This window comes from Poecilia reticulata, chromosome 23 (assembly GCF_904066995.2).
Source record: "Poecilia reticulata chromosome 23, P_reticulata-male-v2, whole genome shotgun sequence".
NCBI classification, from domain to species: Eukaryota; Metazoa; Chordata; class Actinopteri; order Cyprinodontiformes; family Poeciliidae; genus Poecilia; species Poecilia reticulata.
Genome location: NC_088852.1, coordinates 2,356,963 through 2,369,445, shown reverse-complemented (window position 1 = coordinate 2,369,445; position 12,483 = coordinate 2,356,963). Strand labels below are relative to the sequence as shown.

Genomic DNA, 12,483 nt, shown 5'->3' with positions numbered 1-12,483 from the left:
TCAACAAAATGGCCCCTACTTTTACGACTCCCAACAGCAACAAAATATTCAAACAGTGGCAGCAATCTTTGGCAATAAAGTTTCACATTATTATGTGAATAAAAATGGGGAAACATTACTTTAAACTTTCTGTTTTTTAATATAAAACTGGTCCCCTTTAATGTAACCCTAACATTCTCCCCCTTTGAGAGTCACTAGATTAAATTTACCATATTTTCCTGACTATAAGCCGCTACTTTTTTCCTAAGCTTCGAACCATGTGGCTTACATGTGGATTTTTCTTCAACCACCAGGGGGCTCTGTAGCAGGAAGTGAATCATTGGAAGTTAAAATTGGAAATAAAGGAAGAAAATGGCCATTAAAACCGAATTAGGTTGTAATAGGGAATTAAAATTTGAGAATGTTGATCAATTAAATAGCATAGAGGGGGAAAAAGAAGATTTTTTGTTTTTTAAATAATCCTGGGATCATTATGAGAATTTGAGGCGTAGATATTAGGATCCAGTAGATGGCAATAGTGCAACAACAATGGATGCAAGCTGCCGTTGAAATCTGAAGAAGAAGAAAGCGCTCATTGTCATTTAGCACATGCTAGCAGACAGGAGATTTTTCTCTTCAAACTCATTCGCCCTCATAATCAGTTAAATCTAAACTTGGCAACTTTTTCTTTTTCAACCGTAATAAATATGATATTCAATTGACCTGTTATGACTCAAAAGCTGGGTGTCCGCCCCCCTCTGCTGCTTCGCTGTGGAAAACCTGGAGCGGCAGAGAAATCTGTGGTTTATAGTCCTGAAAATACGGCAGATGGTTAAAAGTTGAAGCTACGCATATTTGTCAGGGCTGGAGTTCACAAAATCTAGAGAAAAAAACAATGAAACTGAAACTCTGGGCCTTCCTGTGATGTTTGAAGTGTTTCATCGGTGCTTTATCATGGAGATATGAGTAAAGCTAAAGGGATATACTGAGTTTAATGTCTTAATGTTAAAAATTCAGTTGCTGATCCAAAGTACCCAGGCTACATTTTAGACCCCAAACAACTGTTGGTTTTTCCAAACAAAATAGGAAAGAAAACAGTAGGAAATGTTGACTCACCTGCACATTCATGTTGACACATTTACTGAAAAACAGTAAGAGGCTGCGGTCATGTGGTGGTAAGATGAGAGCTAGTAAGAGATGGTGCATTTGGCTGGAAATTTATATTCATTAAAATGTATATGTTGTCAAATTAAAAGTATTTCTTCAAATAGATTCATACGTTTCTTTATTTAAAATGTTTTTCATATGTCCGATGCGTAAATGTCATCTTTCATTAACTTTAAACTGGAAATAATCGCAGTTGGAAATCAAAAGTGCTTAATCAATCTAAATAAAGTTTCACTATGCGAATTAACTTTCTGAAATAAATCAACTTTTAAATAATATTAAAATCTATTGACTGCAACTGTAAATAAAAGTGGGCCAAGAACAGAGCCTTGAGGAACCTCACACATAAAAATCACATAATAATTTCATGTTCGTCAAATAAAATGGTGAAACCAAGAAGGATGTTTTTAATCCATCACTGACTTGAAAGTATGAGATGAACTGTTCTCCCTTTTTTAAAGTCTCTGAAGCATTAGATGGTTTATTAACAGCTTCAGTCTGTCTGAGGATTTAAAGCAGCTGAGAAATACTTTAATAATCCGTCCTAGATGAATCACAACATAAGTGGTAATTGTCTTAAAGTAAAACATGAGTATAAGCTCTCCTGACACCAGAGTAAGTCAGAGTTTTACTGTAAAAGCTGCCGGTGGGAACACGCTGGCCACAGTTTGCTCCACCACCCTGTGACCTGTTTTCACCAACCACAAGGTACTTTTTAAGGTGTTATTCAGACAGTATGTCTCACAACATGGTTTTTTCCTACACAGTTTGGTTCTGGGCTTAGAGGCAGAAGTGTTTCAAACTGTTTAAAAGTAACATTATGATGCTACTTTACTTTCAAGACTCATTAAAGAGTTACCTTTTGTGTATCCCACATCCTGTCACACATTTATCAAAAGTTTCCAACAGATAAAAGCTCCACCTTCTCATTCACTGGCTTATTTTCTCCCCTTTGACCTACACCAGTAAACATGCGACTTGTTCAGGATTATTTTAGGCTATTTTCACTGAAACGGCTCCTTTGGTTTTTGTTGTTGAAGTCGTATGGAGTCCTAAGTACAAGCTAAAGTTGTTAAGCTAACAGCGAGAACCAGCCATTGTGAGAAAGTTCTTCTGAGTGTGTAACGCATCAACAGCAGCAAATAAAACCCCGTGGCCGTATTTTTGGTCCTCCAACAACCTGCCTCACCACAGCAGTTGGTACTCCAAGCTTCCCACGGATCCAGTTCAAACCCGGTTTGTTCAGAAACTGTGACACAACTTGACCAATTTGTTGTTACCCTGAAATTCTAAATTTGCTCTCAAATTTTCTGTCTCAACTGTTTCTAAAAGCAGCACAAACATTTAAAAACCCACCCAGCCATTGTTTTTGGAATGAGCTATTGTGTTTTTGGTCTCACGTTAGACAGTCACTGTGCTGTTACCTAGCAACCAAAGTGGGGCTCTAGCACATTTGGTCAGCTGGTTTATCGCTATGTGCTTCAAAGATGCATGGCTGTAAAATTGTGCATCTGTTTGCAGCCATTTTCACATGTATGTGTAAACACTGAACTGGGTTGAGAGTTCATAGTCTACCACACCAATTTCCTACGTTTCTTGTGACCAGTTCCTTAGTTTCCCAGAATCCAAATGGATAATAGCAAGTAAGCAATCTCCTACTAGTTAAGGGGTGAGACTTTGACTTAATCTTTTAACAAGTGGTGGCAGGACAGGCAGCTGTAGAGATGGTGAACTGAATCTCTCGGACTCTTGGTCAGTTTAAGTTTTAACTCGCCTTCAATCTTATAAATGAAGATAAATAAAGATTCCAAATACAAGCAGCAAATGAATTTCTACGCCATTGTTTGCCTCCTACAGTCTTCGTGGTTTAAGCTTTAACTCAAACCTCAAAGTTATCCCTGGCAATTCTACCGTTTTAATGGAGTATTTAGCCGATTCGTTTGCCATCAACAGGTTTTGGTTGTTCCTCCTTTATCATGACTTTCTTAACATCCTTTTTCCGTGAAACTGAGCCTGTCCATTTCTCTTAACTCCGTGGTTTTCTCTACTTCCGTTACAGATACCACAGAACTAGGGCATTGATTTTGTTAGCACCAGAAACCACGTGCAGAAATTATCTGAGTGTGCAGCTGTGGCAAGAGATGTTTTTAATGTCTAGATTTAGTTTCTGATGCTGTTGTGAAAACCATATCCAGACATTTAAACATCCTCCTTAAATAGTTCAGTTGTGCTGTAGAACATATTGTATTGACATTTAGTACTTCTTTTCTGACCAATTCTTGGTCAGAAAAGATATATATATATATATATATATATATATATATATATATATATATATATATATCAGAACACCATATAGATATACGACACCAAAACAATTTAAACTCAGTCTTTTCAGAACATGCTTGTTTAAAGAATTCTCATCATATTGGTAATGAGAAGGTTTAATTGTTTGAAACAAGTCTGTCACTAATTTACCAATTTAACACGGCATAATACATAGTTAATAGTTAATAAAAAATTGTTTTAATGGCCAGTAACTAGTTACCCATTATTACCTTTTGAACTATGTGTCATAGTAGCTGGTAGTTTGGGTTCCCAAGTGTCACGCATCTGGTTCAACACCGGGAAACCTTTTTAACTAACTTAGTTTGTTAAAAGACCAGTTTGAGTCTATTTATGGGTCAAATAGGCTCATAAAATTGTAACAGCAGCTGCGCAAAATTTGTCTGGGCCCACGATTCCTGGTGGCGCCCCTGCTGCCTCCAACTGTTACAATCTGACGCTGCTCCATTGTTGTTTACATTTTGTGAAGAAGGAAGTCGTGCTCAGTGTCTTCTGTGTCGTTTCCTTCAGTGGTTCCTGGTGCAGCGCCCCCACAGGTCAGGAGGGGAACAGGTTTTTCAAAGACTTCTCTTGGTTTGACTCAGTGTGACAGAGTGTGCTCAAAATAGTGGTTCCTATTAATATGCCAGAGTACACCAATAGCCAAAATCCTCGCTCAGCTCTTATTTCTTGACTTTTTGTATATTTTTGGGTTTCCCAGCCAGATCTTAATCTGTTAGTTTAAACTTGATCTTGTGGTTTGGTTGGTTTTACCAACAGATCTGATCTCAATGTGTGAACGGCAGTCCCTCCAATCAGCTGCTGGTTTACCACACGGTGGTTTTTCCACTTTCCTTTACTACTCATCTTATGTACCAGTGACTGTCGCACTACACCATCTAACAACCATTTTAATTTAAAATGTGAATGATTTTAAATCTGCTGTGGATGAGTTTATTTGTTTTGGTGTGATGAGATATTTTACAGTTCAAAGTACTTTCACTTTCCTTTGACTCCTTAGACTTTTACAACAAAACAAAAACCCTTAGAAGAGAAATTAGCAGGTTACACAAAATGTGGAATAAAACAATACTGGCATGAATAACTACTTTTATATCTGCTTTGTTTACAGTTAAATATTTCTTCAGTTTCTGTGGATAAACCGGAGTTCCTCTGGTATTTTTTTAACCTCGCTCTGCTGATCGCTGTCATTGTTTCTTGTTTCTGAGTTTTATTTTCAGCCACAGCTTCTATAAGCTGATCTTTGGTCCCAATCTGTGCTGAGGTTTAGTTAGTTTCTCTTCTGCATTCATCCTGTAGTTTTTCTCATTGTCTCAGCTATTCGTATCCTAAAAGTTCATAAATTGTTGTATGAACTTTTGAATTTTAACTTTTATTCTTAGAATGTTTCTTTCCTCTCCTCTGCATTAAGGTACTATTTAGCTAAAGATTAGGGTGATGGCAAAGAGGCCTTTCATCCTGAAAGCTCGGAGCTCATTATCGAAGATAAAATGTCAAAATACCAAAAACACATGGAAAAAACTGCTCAGTAATAATAAGATGGGTTTTATTGCTTTGATGCAAATTAACATATTGTATGTAAGAACATTTAGGAAATTGAAATTTGTAGTAAAATATAAATTAGAACATCTTTTTTTTCTCCAAAGTTTAAAACAGTTTTTCTCTGATCCTTCGTTCTTCAGCAGTTTGTACGAAACAAAGCAGGTTTTAGTGATCAAACTTCAGCTTTTCCAGGTTTTCTGGTAAAACTGAAGTTAAAAAGCAGGAAGAAAAATAAACAATTGAACACAAAGCGTTTTTCTGCGTTTCCTCCTGGAACTGCTTTAATTGCTTTAACTGCTGATTTTATGCTTCCTCCTTCTGTTCTTGTTCAAACTGAAGATGTTTTATGTTTAATCTCATCTTCTGTATGATTAAAAAATATTTCTTAAATTCTGCTTGAAAAACATCTTGAATGGTGGAAATGAGATCCTAAAACTGGTGAATTTTTTTATTCTGGGCTTGTTAAATGTATGTATTTCTTGAGTTTTGACGCTTCCTCCTCCTGGTCATTGGCAGCTTTCTGCTGATTTTCCCTCTGTGTTCAAACGTTGAGCAGATCGATCGCCTGCAGGCGCAGCAGCACAATCACCTTTGTCTCTGAACTGTTCAGTTCTCTCTCTCTCTCAGCTGTCTAGTCAAAGTAAAACAGACAAAATGGGGAAAATTGATGGATGCCTGAAGGCTGTTTTCATCTCCTTCAACTGCTTGTTTACAATAAGTAAAATTATTTCCTTTGGATTTTATAAGTATTTTTTATTTATGTAGAAAATTTAACTAATGTTCTTTTCAAAGCACTTAAAATATATAATAATTAATGAGGCCAGCTGGTAAAAACGACTTTTAATTGTTTAAAACTACTAAAAAGGGAGAGCAAAGTAGAAATAAAAATGACAAAAATATTCACTTCCTGTTATTTTTGTTTGGTTAATAGTTACACATATTTGTGCTTCTTTGATTTTCTTCATTTTTCAACTTTCCTTTCCAATTTTCTGATGCCTCAAAGATGCAAATTAGTTTCTCTCTGTGCATAAAAGTGACTATTTATTTAGTTATAAGGAATTTAATTGTTTTTCAAATTGAGTCTAAGTTGCAGGAGTCGCTGCATAACCTTGATAGAAATGAATAATTTTTCAAAGCCAACAGTTTTGTCCAGACAGTCGACATTAAACTGTCACTTTAATCTTGACTGTAGTTTAAATATTTGGATTATTTTATAATATCAAATATTTTTATGTCCAGTATCTTTCAGTTTTTAGCTCTGCGTTGCTCCCTAGTGTCTAATGTAGAAATGACAAATATGTGACAAGCAGAGAAAATGAATATTTTAAAATTCATTTATTGAAAAATCTACCATGAAATGATAAGTTTGTGTGATGAAATGTGAAATTTATCACCTGCACTCACAGACTATTATCAATAATAGATGTTATATTTTCTTCACTGTTAAAATGTCATTTTTTGCAAATCTGAAGGAAAAGAAAATGTTTGTTTCTGTGTTTTTCTTGGTTTTATTGAATAAACCTGTGCATTCCTGTTTTTAGTGTTTGGGAGGCATGTTGATCTACGGATTACTGCAGATCAATCTGAGTGCATATAAGGTAAAACACAAAAACTAAACTTTAATAATGTGCTTTATTTTGGACTAATGTCTTATAGATTCTTTCCTTTGAGGAAATGCCGTCTTGCTGCTGTAGCCTGGAGACGTAAACAGCCGACGATGAGTTAAAATGCTCTCTGTAACGATAATTGCCAATAATTCACTGCAGTGGAGAATAGAAAGTTGGGGAAAACAAATAAACTTGGAAAAACTTGAAACAATAATCGGTAATTCCTGTGTTTATGCTCTCTGTGACCAGATGGAAGGGATTGACGCCCCCAGCATTATCTGGATCTGGGTGTTTGCCATTAGCATTGTCCTGATCTCCTTGCTGGGGACCCACGCCGCACGCACCGAAAATAAATGTGGCCTCAAGCTTGTATGTACAACATTTCACAAAATTTAATTCTAATTCCAAGTTGATCAATAACTCAGTAATTATTCGTATTGTTTTCTTTGCAGTTTGCAGTTTTGATGGGGATTGGAATGGTGCTCATGGTAATCTGTGGAGTTCTTGTCATTGTTTCAAAAAACCAGGTAATCTGCTACATAAGTTGTGCAGTGCAGGAAACGGGTGCAGGGCTCAGCTGGTGGAGCAGGCGCAGCGATTACTGACGTTAGCTGACAGCAGTGGCGCAAAAAGTGGGTATGCAGGGTATGCAACGCATAGGGGCGCAGCACCAGAGGGGGCGCCAAAACCCCCGTCTGGAGGGGGCGGCACGCCGATGTTTTCCCGTACACTTCAGCGCGCCTTACGGGGGGGGGGGGGGGGGGGGGGTGCGCCGATCTATGTTTTCGCATCCACCTGAATAATGTGTAGTTGCGCCACTGGCTCACAGTGAACCGTCTGCCTCAGACCTCATCCAGTCACTGAAGGGTTAACCAGCTCACAGACAGTTACAATGAAATCCGTCTTTTTATTTCTTTCTGTCAAGTCCTGCATGAACCCTCACTAAAGCTCTCCACACCAAAGCAATGCAAGCATCTCCGGTATAGACCAATAACCAGATCTCTTCCTATATGGTGAAGTGTAGTGCAGAGATTAATGGTTTATTGGTTCGTAACCATTTCCTGGAGTTTGTCACAAAATAAGATCAGGCACCAGTTTTCTGCAGCCTGTTTTATAAAACCTCTTGTGGCTGTAAAAATGTAGGTCTGAATCCTTAATCACCTAAATTTATGGCATGCTGTTAAGCTTTTAGCCTTATTTAGTCCAGCAAAGTGCTGATCTCATACCTATGGAAAACCATAAAGGCATAAAATGAACATGCAGTCTCCACTGATAGTCACTCATTAGAATATCCCCAATGACAACAAAGTACTTGTTTTCATCTTGTATGTGTTTTGTCTGGTTTTATCTAATCATGTTCTTCCTTAATGTTTAGGCCATGGAAATCTTTCGAAGTCCTGAAGTTGCCAAGGAAATCTTGAAAGACAATAAAAAAAAACATCTTCTTGAAACCGCGCAAAAAGAAGTAAGACTAAAGGGCTCCCCCTGGTGGTGTTTTAAAGGAAGCACAGACAAACCTCCATCCATCCATCCATTTTCTTGCACCCTTTTTCCCTCAGTGGGGTCGGGAGGGTTGCTGGTGCATCTCCAGCCAACGTTTCGGGCGAGGGGTGGGGTCACCCTGGGCAGGTCGCCAGTCTGTCGCAGGGCAACACAGAGACACACAGGACACACAACCATGCACACACACACTCACACCTAGGGGCAATTTGGAGAGGCCAGTTAACCTGACAGTCATGTTTTTGGACTGTGGGAGGAAACCGGAGTACCTGGAGAAAGCCCACCATGCACAGGGAGAACATGGAGACTCCATGCAGAAAGACCGGGCTGGGAATCGAACCCAGAACCTTCTTGCTGCAAGGCAACAGCTCTACCAACTGCGCCACTGTGCAGCCCCCACAGACAAACCTGTTTAACAAAACACAGTATGCATATTAGTGATGGACAAATAATTATATTAAAATTAAAGCATTTGTAATTATTTTGTTTCAGAATGTTTGCTGCATTGTTGGAATCTATAAAATCCTAATTTTAAAGTCTGGTGTTTCAGCTTCAGTGTTGTGGATGGACTGGAGTCGAGGACTGGGGCTCAGACATCCCTGACTCCTGTCGCTGCACACCTTCATATGGATCAGAATGTAAATCCATTCCACAGGTGAGTTAAAAAGGTTTAATAATTCATCCTCTGTTAAAGAATACAGTAATTATCAGCAAATCTTTGGACATGTTGTTGTTTTCTCACAGGGATTCGGAGGATTTTCATCCGTCCACTCCAAGGTATTCAGTCAAACAAATGTCACTTCACCATTTTGTCACATCTCCAGGGTGCAACCCGTAACGTACTCTCAACTTTCTGTTTTTCAGTCCTGTGGTGAAATTACTTGGGCTTATATTGAATATGGCATAAAGCTTGCCTTAGGCTTCATTTTTGGATTCGCTTTCGTTGCTGTAAGTTCTGTTCATTTTTCTGTCATCATCTACAGACAATCATCTCTGCACAGCAACACAAATCCTTTAAGACTGAAAGACTTGAGAAGGAAGACAAAAATGTTTTGGTCCTAAATTTCTTCACCATTGTAATTTTTTCTTCTTTGGGAGTAAGAGCTCTCCTTAGCAGCTGTATTTGCTTTGAACAGGTAGCCTTAAATAAAGCTAATTAATAACTGAACTCCATGGATGTTGATACATGTACACAATGTTTTTATTTAGGAGAAATGGTGGATTGAAAACAATCCAACTCCAGTCATGAAGGAAAATTAGGAGCCAAAAAAATGAGTTTTTAGGCCATTTTAATGTAAAATCCAAGTTCTACACCAGCAGTTACCATGTTTGAATTGAACATGTGGAGATTAGCGCTCTGGCGCTAACCCCCTCCCGCTAGCTCTTCGCTAAGCTACAGCTGGTTCACCACAACATAGCCTGGCATGAATGCTAAAGCTAGTTAGCATAGCCACCGAAGATGGCAGATAAATGGGTTTCCTGTAACAGGAAGTTGTTTCTCCGCCATTAGCACATTTAGCAGCGAGTACACGAATATAATTGACAGCACTAAGACCCTCCTTCTAGCTCTGGATGCTTTTGCACTTCTGCAGACAGCAGCAGTAGCTCAGGGACGAGGTGGAGGAGATCGATCTAGTCACAACCTGGTGATAGTTTTAACAAATAAATACATTTTTGTAAAAGTTACTGCAGCTTTAAATGCAACATGTTTAAACTTATATCCTCTGGTTCAGTATGTGGTTGGTGTACAGATACAAAATGAAAGTTAATAGATGTGAAACAACAATGTGGACCAAACAACGTTGGAATTGACTCAGGACACATTTATACCCAGTATCGTTGATTTCCCACCTCAAAAACAGAGGAAAACATGGCACGCTAATGTGTTCCTACAAACATTGGTGCTTTAGCAGAACAGCAGATTGGCTATCAAACAATGAATGTCAGTTTAGGAGGAGAGTAGCTGAAACATTTGTGTGCAGCAAACCCAACAGTAAGACCAGAACCTTCCTTTGTTCTCATGTCTCTTCTGTCCTCTTGTTCTTCCAGGTGATGGGATTGATCATCTCCGCTAACATGATTAATCAGATCAGTCGTCACGACAGAGCAGGAATACCAGCTTTTGCAATGAAGGATTATTGACATCAACCTGCAAGTCTTGATGGGTTTTATGGAATGATGCTCAAATATTGTTCAGATTCTTTATTTAGAAAAAATGTTACCAAATGTTTTGCAAACGTTTCCGCATTTTGTGATGCTTCCTCCATAAATATTGGCTTTTATTGTGAAGGATTCCTTCTCTGACACACCTGAACCAAATAAACATGCTGTTACCTGGCCTCTGCAGAGCTGAATGACTGAGTTGTCACTTTCAGAAATAAACATGGCGCCGTTTGGAGTTCAGGGTTTTTGTATTGGAGTTACAGAGCCACTGATTGGTCCAGCTTTCCCACTACATTCCTTTCTGTTACATCCTGTCACGTGGTTGCACATTTTTTCTTAATAGTTTTTGAAAATGTACCATGTTTGTTTTGGAAACCCCTTTGGTAGAAACTGTCATGATGTGGTCTAATTTTCTAACCCACATGCAGATCCACTCCAGAAACCCGAGAATGATTTAAGTGATTTATTACAACAAGTTGGGAAAGAAACGCAGGTAAACGGTCCGGGTGCGTCCGGACCGGAACTTGGGTCAACTGAGGGAGAAACAGACGGTAAGTTTGAGGTCGTCGGAAATTTGGAGATGGTGCTGGTGGCGAGCTTACCTCCAATCGGGAGGGGAAAGGACTGGGGAGGAGCCTGGGGAATCCGGAGTTGGTTTGAGGTGCGGAGGACTGCGGGCTGCGGCGGCGTTGGAGGACGGACAGGTAAGTTCGGGAGCTGGAACTGATCCGCTGGGAGGGAGGCTGCCGCTCTGTAGGTCCAGAAGGGTCTTGACAGAATCTGCTTTCTCCAGCACGTCTCAGGACAAACAGCTGTAACAGGTCAGAGACACAAAGGATCAGGATCTAGGAAGGGATCAGAAAGGTTTGACCTGAGGTGAGCCTGTACCATCACTGGCTAACAATCTGGCAGAGAAGTGTCGGCAGCCTCCTCTAGTTATACAGCTCCTGATGGCAGAATGGTTCCAGGTGTGTGGGTCCGCAGATGCCCTCAGGTGGAAAACAGCCTCCAGCGCCCTCTAGAGGATGAAGCAAACAACTCCAGGTCCCAACAGAAACGCATAAAGTAGTGGATGGTTGTACATTTGAAGAATAAGGATGTGTGAAGCTAACAGAGTGGGTCTGTTTGGTAAGTTTTACAGATGTTTTTTCTTGTATTTAAATCTTCTTGCTTTTCTTTTATAATTCACATCTAATAGCTGCTTATTTCTGGAAATTGCTCTTATCTGATCTTATCAATTCTTGATCCTCAACATCATAACCGAATCACGACTGTTACCACATGTGCTGTGAGCCAAAGTAAAGCACTTGCATATAAAGTGAGTCTAAACTGAAACCAACCAAGAGTTTTACTGTAAAGGCTGCAGATGGGAATGTGTGTTGGCCTCAATCTGCTCAAGAATCTCATGACCTTTTTTCAACAGTTCACACGTGGTGCATTTTCCAATCCCCCCCCCGCCTCACCCATCCTCCCTCCACTCACACGCACATGTGTGCGTCGGTATCTTTGTGGGGACTTTCCATTGACTTCCATTCATTTCTACAGCCTAAACTTAACCTTTAACCTTTTCCTAACCCTAACCATCACATACCTAACCATCCATCCATTTTCTTTCACCCTTGTCCCTCAGTGGGGTCGGGAGGAGTGCTGGTGCCCATCTCCAGCTAATGTTTCGGGCGAGAGGTGGGGTCACCCTGGACAGGTCGCCAGTCTTTCGTAGGGCAACACAGAGACACACAGGACACACAACCATGCACACACACTCTCACACCTAGGGACAATTTAGAGAAGCCAATTAACCTGACAGTCATGTTTTTGGACTGTGGGAGGAAACCGGAGTACCTGGAGAAAACCCACCATGCACAGGGAGAACATGGAGACTCCATGCAGAAAGACCGGGAATCGAACCCAGAACCTTCTTGCTGCAAGGCAACAGCTCTACCAACTACACCACTGTGCAGCCCCACATACCTAACCCTGACCCAAAAACAGGGTTTCATTAAAACCAATAGCTTTTAATGAGCAATTGGTCCCCACAACGTAGTATGTGTCAGGAAAATCGTCCCCACAAGGTATTACAAACAAACGCGCGCGCACACACACACACACACACACATTGATTTTAGATTTTGAACACAAGGTTTTCAACTTCAACATCATGATGCTTCTCTCCTTTTAA

The 12,483-nt window shown here is 39.8% G+C and overlaps 1 protein-coding gene across 1 annotated transcript; it reads left to right on the top strand.

The window, feature by feature from the left end:
* Window positions 1-6,581: 6,581 nt before the first annotated feature.
* On the top strand, window positions 6,582-10,487 carry LOC103459317 (CD63 antigen-like). Its single transcript, XM_008400789.3, has 8 exons — window positions 6,582-6,632; window positions 6,891-7,010; window positions 7,094-7,168; window positions 8,017-8,106; window positions 8,692-8,796; window positions 8,886-8,918; window positions 9,006-9,089; window positions 10,191-10,487. Exons 1-8 carry the CDS (start codon window positions 6,588-6,590, stop codon window positions 10,281-10,283), a joined length of 645 nt encoding a protein of 214 aa, XP_008399011.2. The 5' UTR covers window positions 6,582-6,587; the 3' UTR covers window positions 10,284-10,487.
* Window positions 10,488-12,483: the final 1,996 nt, after the last annotated feature.